General features: G+C 43.2%; 1 protein-coding gene across 1 annotated transcript; it reads right to left on the bottom strand.

The window, feature by feature from the left end:
• Positions 1-314: 314 nt before the first annotated feature.
• Positions 315-8,490, bottom strand: LOC311110273 (uncharacterized protein). Its single transcript, XM_084188811.1, has 6 exons — positions 7,988-8,490; positions 7,475-7,605; positions 5,743-5,922; positions 3,198-3,362; positions 2,959-3,070; positions 315-1,757 (listed from the first exon to the last, which is right to left on the bottom strand). The coding sequence occupies exons 1-6, from the start codon at positions 8,268-8,270 to the stop codon at positions 799-801; spliced, it is 1,830 nt and encodes a 609-aa protein (XP_084044937.1). The 5' UTR covers positions 8,271-8,490; the 3' UTR covers positions 315-798.
• Between the last annotated feature and the right edge of the window lie 612 nt (positions 8,491-9,102).

Raw genomic sequence — 9,102 nt, 5'->3', positions numbered from 1 at the left:
TGTGTGCAAACCTGGTGGCCAACTACAAGAAACGTCTGACCGCTGTGATTGCCAACAAGGCCAACAAAGTACTAAGTCATGTTTTGCAGAGGGGTCAAATACTTATTTCCCTAATTAAAATGTAAATCAATTTATAACATTTTTAACATGCGTTTTTCTGGATTTTTTTGTTGTTATCCTTTCTCTCACTGTTCAAATAAACCTACCATTAACATTATAGACTGATCATGTCTTTGTCAGTGGGCAAACGTACAAAATCAGCAGGGGATCAAATACTTTTTTCCCTCACTGTATGTGTGCCATTTAGAGGGTTAATGGGCAAGACAAAATATGTATTTATTTGAAATGCCTTTGAACAGGGTATCATAGTAGGTACCAGGTGCAACAGTTTGTGTCAAGAACTGCAATGCTGCTGGATTTTTCATGCTCAATAGTTTCCCGTGTGTATCAAAAATGGTCCACCAGCCAAAGGACATTCAGACAACTTGACAACTGTGGGAAGCATTGGAGTCAACATGGGCCAGCATCCCTGTGGAACGCTTTTGACACCTTGTCGAGTCCATGCCCTGACGAATTGAAGCTGTTCTGAGGGCAAAATGGAGGGGTGCAACAAAATATCATACAATGTCTGGACACAACACAACCCAGGAATATTCAACACTGAAATCTGTTACTCTCGTTATTCCAACTGCATCTGTGGATCTTTTCTGCTGACAACAATGAACATTATTCTTTCTCTTTAATGCAGGGTTTGATCTATACATCAGAAGGTATCGAGTGATATGGTTACCTTCTATGTTATAGAGTGGAATGGTCTTTCTGCTGGTGTATCCTGAGGTAGCTCCTCTCTGAGAACCTCTTCCCGCATAGCGTACAGGCGAATGGCCTCTCTCCCGTGTGAACCTTCAGGTGCCTCTTCAGCTGGTGCTTGCGTGAGAATCTCTTCTCACACTGGGGGCAGCTGTAGGGTTTCTCCCCTGTGTGGACCCTCTGGTGCCTCTTCAGGTCACCAGCCTGAGCGAAGCACATGTGACATTGGGTACAGCTGAAGGGTTTCACCCCTGTGTGGACCCTCTGGTGGATCTGCACCTGTTTGGGAAAACTGAAGGCTTTCCCACAGAACGAACATGGGAAGCGCTTCTCTTTACAACTGGATCTGCTTATAGCGTTACTACTACTACTGTCATTTGTCAATGGGCTTGTGTAGCCATTTAATGTTGAGGCACTGGCATTGTCTGAGGTCTGGTTTAACATTAGGAGAGTGTGAGGAGGACGAAGGCCAGGGAGTGTCTGTGTTGTCGCAGGGTCCATGTTCCAGTTGATAGATCCTATAGAAGGCATGCTGAAGGCAGCACCTGTTAGGGGGTTAACCTGAGGCGCCATCAGTCTCTCTGAATCACAACTATAGGAGCAGGACGGAGCATCGCTAACTGAGTCTGTGTCTGTTCTCTCCAGCTGCATATGGACAGCTCTCCGTCCCTGTGGACCAAATCTACGCCTCACCCTGATCTCATCCAGTCTGTTGTCATGGAGTTCAGTTGTTGTTTTGTGTTCCACTGTCTGTTCTTGGTTGTAGTTAGCAGTTTTGTTCCCCAGCCCAGAGTTGAGGATGCTGTCCCATCCACTGACCTCTACTATGTCGCCTCTGGTCCTGGCCTGATCAGTGATGTTGTCCCCTGGGCCCTTGGCTGCACCCATCTCGGTCTGGGAATCCAAGATGGCCACCCAGTCTCCTCTGTTAGCCTCCAGCCAACCACCTGCAGGGAGAGGTTAGAAAATAGACTTTACAAACATAGCAGAGAACTCTACATATGGAGATTTTAAGTCAATTACCTGGTCAAGTTCATACATTGTGTGTTTTTGTATGTGAACATAAGTTGTATTGATTTCATTTTATGAATGAAGAAAAAATAATAGCCAGGTGCATCACTATTCCCATTGAAGTATATCTATTAGCAGTGACCACTTTTTGACCATGGCCGTGATGACATTCTATTTGCTCTAATCATGCTAAATTCTCGGAGTAAATTCTCTATAACATTTTAACCATATATGGTAGAGACATATGGCTTGGACTATTTGTTTTTCTGATGTAATTCACTCTTGAATGGACATATTGCTATAAACCTTGAATGAAAAAATAATTTTATGGGTGTTCTAATATGTACAGTCACCTCAAATTATTGGCACCCTTGATAAAGATGAGTAAAAAAGACGATATACAATAAATAATTCAAATAGCTATATTGTATGCTCAAATTGGGAAAATTATATTATTTTATAATAACGGTCAGAAATGTTGTTTAACAAGTAATAAAAATACATCTCAAAGATAGGTGTCAAAGTTATTGGCACACCTGTTTTCAATACTCCAGCACCCTCCCCTTGCGAGGATGACGACACTGAGCCTTTTTCCAAAATGTTTTATGAGTTGGAGAACACATTGGGAGGGATCTTAGACCATTCCTCCATACAGAATCTTTCCAGATCCTTGATATCCTTTGTCTTCCCTTATGGACTGCCGTCTTCAATTCAAACCACAGGTATTCAATGGGATTTCAGTCCGGAGACAGATTCTGTGGTCAATCAACAATTTCTTTGTGGATTTTGATGTGTGCTTGGGGTTATTGTCTTGCAGGAAGATCCACTTGCAGCCATGTTTCAGCCTCCTGGCTTAGGCAACCAGGTTTTTGGCTAAAATGTTCTGGTACTTGGTAAAGTTAATGATGCCGTGGACCTTAACAAGGGCCCCAGGACCAGTGGAAGTTAAATATCCCCATAACATCAAAGATCCATCACCATATTTTACAGTAGGTATGAGGTACTTTTCTGTATATGCTTCCGTTTTTCGACACCAAACCCACCACTGGTGTGCATGGCCAAAGAGCTATTTTCATGTCATCTGACCAGTGACACCACCTGTCGTCAGACAATGTGCTATATGTATTTCTCTCTTACCTTGCTCCCCCATCTTAACTCCACTCAGCAGGTCAATGCTCTCTGGTCCATCTTCTATTGTCTCCTCTTTGACTAGCAGCAGATCAGGCTTCCCATCCTCCATGTCTTCTGACTAAGAGATACAGAGTGAGAGGATGTTAGATCAAGAAATCTGATATGAGCACCCTGCTATGGAGAGGCTTTGTGAATACGGGCCCTGACCTAATACTATGCAGACAGTAGTTCACAGTGGGCTCTACCTCAGTGAGACTGTGTGTGGGCCTGTGCTGCTCAGCTGGTTCCGCTGATGGTTCAGGAGGAGGTGTAGTCTGGTTGTCCTCTATGACCATGGTCCCCTCAGGGTTCCCCAGACCCTCCTCACACCCCTCCTCCTTCACCAGCAGCACCTCTGGACCCTTCTCCTCCTAGAAGAGAGAGGTGATACAGATTACACAGACATACACTCCCTCAGGTACGTACACACAGATAATAAACACACTTTCAACATGGAGTGTTTACCCATCCCCACTACATGAGTCCTATACTGTAGTTACAGAATGACTTCATTGTTGTTAAACCCATCATGGTGGACATAAATATGATGTTATGGGTGGAAATAAGTTTGCAATGATATGTCATAAATCAGAAAAACCTGACTAAACTATTTTTACATGTACAGTAGGTGTTTTGTTAGTGTGTGGGTATGTGTAGGTATATTTAGTAAGTGTATAATGGTTATAAAGCTCTGTTGGGTGTTTGCAGGAAAGGGTGAGATCAGATGTGATGTATACTAAAGAGAGTTTCAATGAAAGTCTTAGAATGAAAAGTCCCATTTTGTGTTTATTAAACATAGTCTTAAATACACTATATGAAAGCCACAAATACACATCATGTCTCAACTAAAAATCTGCATGAACTTGATAAACTGCATTCACTTTCTCATGAAAAGGTGCCTTTTTAAATTCAGTAGTTGAATGGAAGTAATGGAACATTTACATCATATAGGCTACACTGCACAAACACTATGTAAAATACTTTTTAGGCATATACAGTGTACAAAACATTAGGAACACCTTCCTAATATAGAGTTGCACTCCCTTTTGCCCTCAGAACAACCTACATTTGTTGGCATGGACTCTACAAAGTGTCAAGCGTTTCACAGGGATGCTGGCCCATGTTGACTCCGATGCTTCCCACAGTTGTGTCAAGTTGGCTGGATGTCCTTTGGGTGGTAGACCATTCTTGATACAGACAGGAAACTGTTGAGCGTGAAAAACCCAGCAATGTTGCAATTCTTGACACACTCAAACTGGTGCACCTGGCACCTACTACCATACCCCGTTCAAAAGCACTTAAATACTTTGTCTTGCCCATTCACCCTCTGAATGGCACACGTACACGATCCCTGTCTCAAGACTTAAAAACCCTTCTTTAACCTGTCTCCTCACCTTCATCTACACTGATTTGAAGTGGATTTAACAACTGACATGAATAAGGGATCGTAGCTTTCACCTGGTCAGTCTATGTCATGGAAAGAGCAGGTGTTCCTAATGTTTTGTACATTCAGTATATATGACACAATGTCTGGATGAAATATTCTACCCAGAAATATTCAACACTGAAATCTGATACTTCGTTATTCCAAATGCATCTGTGGATCTTTTCTGCTGACAACAATGAAAATTAAACTTTGCCTTTAATGCAGGCTTTGACCTAAACATCAGAAGCTATCGAGTGGAATGGTTTTTCTGCTGGTGTATCCTGAGGTATCTCCTCTCTGAGAACCTCTTCCCGCAGTGCATACAGGCGAACGGCCTCTCTCCCCTGTGTGGACCTTCAGGTGCATCTTCAGATGGTGCTGGTGGGAGAACCTCTTCTCACACTAGGGGCCGCTGTAGAGTTCTCCCCTGTGTGGACCCTCTGGTGCCTCTTCAGGTTGAACGAGTGTGAGAAACTGGCCCGGCACAGGTGGCAGACGAATGGTTTCTCCCCTGTGTGGACCCTCTGGTGCCTCTTCAGGTTGCCAGCCTCAGCGAAGCGCATATGACACTGGGTACAGCTGAAGGGTTTCTCTCCTGTGTGGACCCTCTGGTGGATCTCCACCTTCTGGAGGCAGCTGAAACCTTTGTTACAGAACATGCAGAGGAACGGTTTCTCTTTACTATTGCCTGATGTGGCTCCCCCTCCCTGAGCCTGGGCTCTAGCCCTGTCATTTGAGTTCAATACCTGATCAAAAAGGATGTGGCCGTGTGAATCAGAAGGCCCCGTCGACGTAGACATTGGGTCGCATTCCCTGAACACGTGTAAAGGGGAGTGGGTCGTGACATTTAGATTAGTCTCTAAGCTTTCCCGGTAGTCTAAGAAGTCACTGGAGTTGCCCTGCGAGTGTCCTTTTCCTAAGTGAGTCTCGTCTGCATTCCATGTCAGAGGAGCGTCATCCTCCACTTTCACAGTAACCTCATCTACGACCAGACCATCTCCTTTCTTATATAAGCACCCTTCAGAGTTTACACTACTACTGTACTGGTTCCAGTCCCCTCTCATTGGATTAGTCGGTGTATCTAAGCCCACAGCCATGTCACCCTGTATCATCTCTGTCTCTGTAGCGTATGAACAGGACGGATCATTGCCAGTCTGTAACGCATCACCTGAGTCCCGATGGGACAGAACCGTCCTCGGGCTCAGGTTACCGTGAAGTAAATACCCTGAGCGGGGAGCAGGAGGACAGCCCAGTTGCTCCAGCCCAGTCGCCAAAGTTTCTGTGTCTGTCTCTGACTTGAGGGCGGTGTTCGGCGTTCCACTGACCTCCATGAAGCTGCGTCGGCTCCTGGGCTGCGCTGGGGTGGTGGTGCGGTCCTCCGTGGTTACAGGGGGCGCCACTCCAGCCACAGCTCCAGTCTGGATGTCTCTGCTGTGCCGTGGGTCCACCTCTCCTTCAGACCTCTCCAGCTTGACCCCAGGACCAGCAGCCTCTGCATCTGCAGACTGACACAAGAAGAGAGGAGGTTATTACCAGTACATCAGTTGAATACCCTATGAAAGTCCTGCATACTTCCTGTTTCCAGTCCCATACGGTTTCTATGTGGGCTTCAAACTTATATAATCAAATTCATGAAAACGCGGTCATATAAGATATACATAAAATTATATTTGTGTATTGATTTGCTCATACCCGAAAACATTTGATGCTCAAGAAGTAAGACACATTGGCAAAAGTTAGAAAAGTCTCATTTGAACTACAACTCAGCAGCCTTGTTAGCGTGCCTGCGCGAGTTGAGGACTCACAGGACGATAAAAACCTTTAAATTACAGTCAGTTTTATATTAGATTACACTGGAGCCAGCCAGTACTTTTTAAAACGGCAAAAAAGAAATCTGGGGGTTTGTAGACCGACAAACTGTCGAAAGACAGCTGGTGGGAGTTGTAGTTAATGTGTGTAGTTCTAATGAAACAGTTCTAACTTTCGGCTTCGTGCATCTTCTTGGCCTTCAAATAAGTTGAAAACCGGTATATGGTAAGTAAATTCACTTGGAAACACTCATACATTTTAATGTCTTGTATGACCGCGTTTTTATGAATTTCACGATGAAAATTTGAAGCAAATTCTTAGCCTACAAAATGAGAAACAAGAAAGTCCCACTTTCATGGTGCATTGGATAACAATGGGCTCGTTTGAGTGGTAAGACGAAAGCAACCCACTCTAGACGAAAGTCGGGGAGTGCATCTGCCACAGCCTGAAAGTCAGACACTGTGGTGGTTTTCCAACAGCAAGGCTCAGATCAACATGGCAGTGTCAAAATAGCTGCTATTGTTTATTAAAGTTTCTCTGTATGAATGTCAAAATAAACATTTCTATAACCCCATATCACACACTCACAAACTGGAAACATAACGCGTGTACAATTAATTGGTTAGAGAGAGGTGTCATATCACTTTCATTTGTTTCCCCTATAGCTTTAAAATATTACAAACTTGGTTTCCTTTTCAGCCACGTATTTGGCCACATTTGCGTGGGTCAAACAACACCCTAAGGATTGGTTGACAAATAGTGCCTCCCACAATGCATGTGATGGCTGCATGGTGCAGTTGGTGAGAAGGATTATCTTGGCAAAAGATAAATGCTCACTAACAGGGATCTAAACAAATTTGTGCACAAAATCTGAGAGAAATAAGCTTGTGCGCGTATGGAAAATGTGTGGGATAATTTATTTCAGCTCATGAAACATGGGACCAACACTTTACATGTTGAATTTATATTTTTGTTCAGTATAAATATTGTTGGCAATGGAATAAATAGCAGAAGAATAACTGCAGATTAAATAATGCTGTAATTGAAAATTGTACACCCAATGTGGGCTACTGACCCTTAAGAATTCGATAACAATGTGGTAGGGAAGTCTCATAAGCTCCCCTATGGCAGATAAATAAGGATGTACATGTAAGCAAATTAATAGCTGAGGGGAGTCTTGCTGAAATAAACGGGCCACATTTTATTTACAAAGAAGCTGTAATTTTTATGCAACACTATTACACTAACCTCTATCACAATAACGTGCTGGGTTGAGGTTCCACTCCCCTCATCAACAGTGATTGGTTGGTCATCTCTCCATGTATTTTGTCCCGCTGGCTTCACAAAACTCCTTTGGCCTCCAGTGAGATGTCCTTCACCTGATTGAGTAATTGGGAGAGAAGAGGTGGATGGTTAGCTACTGTCAATGCTCAGTGGTATATTTTACACTATTGACAGTTTTGACACTAGACTTGGCAAGGATGTGAGGTAACACTTCTCATAACTTCTTAATATACTATTTATCAATTTATGTATTATGTTCCATGCATCACATTGTTTTTATTGAGTAAATAATACTAAATGTAGCTAATGAAGAATCTGGTTAGAATATGATAGTGTCTTTGCGCAAGATAAGTAATCAGAGGCATTACTGCATACTATTCAAACAGACCAAGACAATTCTGGGTAGCACATATGAACACGTGTGCAGAGGTGAACGGGTAGACAGGCCGCGCACCCTCTGCCTTCCGGGTAATGTACCTCTTGCTATGCTTCTGTATCGGTCGAGGATCTTGACACTGCTGGGACGACTGGCGAGGACGCGCTCCCGCACTGTCCTGTCTGCGCGCTCCCGTGCCACCTTCAGTTCCAGCAGCTGTAGTTTCCTCCGCAACGTCCTGTTTTCTTTCTGGCTTTGAGAAATTTCCAAACGAAACTCTGCATAGTCGTCGTCTACGAGTTTACAAATCTCTGCCACGGCTGCATTTGCTAGCACCTCCATAATGGAGGCTATTTGAGTGTGAAAAACCATACAGTTAGCCATTGTTAGCTAACGTTAGCAGCTAGCTAACGTTACCTATAACATCTATCAACCAAGTCCTGTCTCCAACGCGAATTAAAGACTACATGGGCTAAGTATGTGATGCTGTGCGGTTAAATTTGTCATATTTTGAGTTCCATGGTGTTAATAAACGTCTAAACAACAACAATAAAAACGCTAACGTTGAAATTGTTCTTGGTCACTGTTCACTTCCGTTTACATAGAAGAGAAACGATGTTATTGGTTTGGCGTCATAGCTCAAAGGGTGTGGTTAAATGAAAAGGGTATGCGCGCTAGTCGTTTGCGGGGCTTTTTGTTCACCCGCATCCGCCAATAATTTATCCGCAATCGCCCGACTATTTGTGATAAAGTGAAAATCAGAGGCCTGCACCTGACCCTAACCCGCAAATATAGAAAATCTGCTGTAGGCTACAGTCGAAAATGGCGGAACGATTTTTGACAGGGGGTGCATCATTTTTTTGTTGTTGCCTAATTTAGATATGTTTCTGCTTATCATTTCTGACATTTTTTTATATTTGTTAGTCAACTTATAATTAGATACATTTAGCTTCTCTCCTGTTATTATATGTTGCCCTAGAAGACTAAATAAACCCTTGCCCAACAGAATATCATAAATGATGGAATGAATGCTTCAATCGGTAAAGTTTTCTCTGTCATCTCTGCTTCTTTTGCTGAGCAAAGACGTTTAAGGACCAGGGAGAAAATGCAAAAGAAAAAAGATTTTCTGTGCCAAATGTCCAAATTACATCAGTTTGACAAGCTGTAAGGAAATAGAAACCTGTGAAAACGACCCAACATGTTTCTGATAAGATTT

This window comes from Coregonus lavaretus (genome assembly GCF_964263955.1).
Source record: "Coregonus lavaretus genome assembly, contig: SUPER_35_unloc_3, whole genome shotgun sequence".
Taxonomy (NCBI): Eukaryota; Metazoa; Chordata; class Actinopteri; order Salmoniformes; family Salmonidae; genus Coregonus; species Coregonus lavaretus.
Note: the sequence above shows the minus strand (reverse complement) of the source record. Positions and strands in the feature narration are given on the sequence as shown.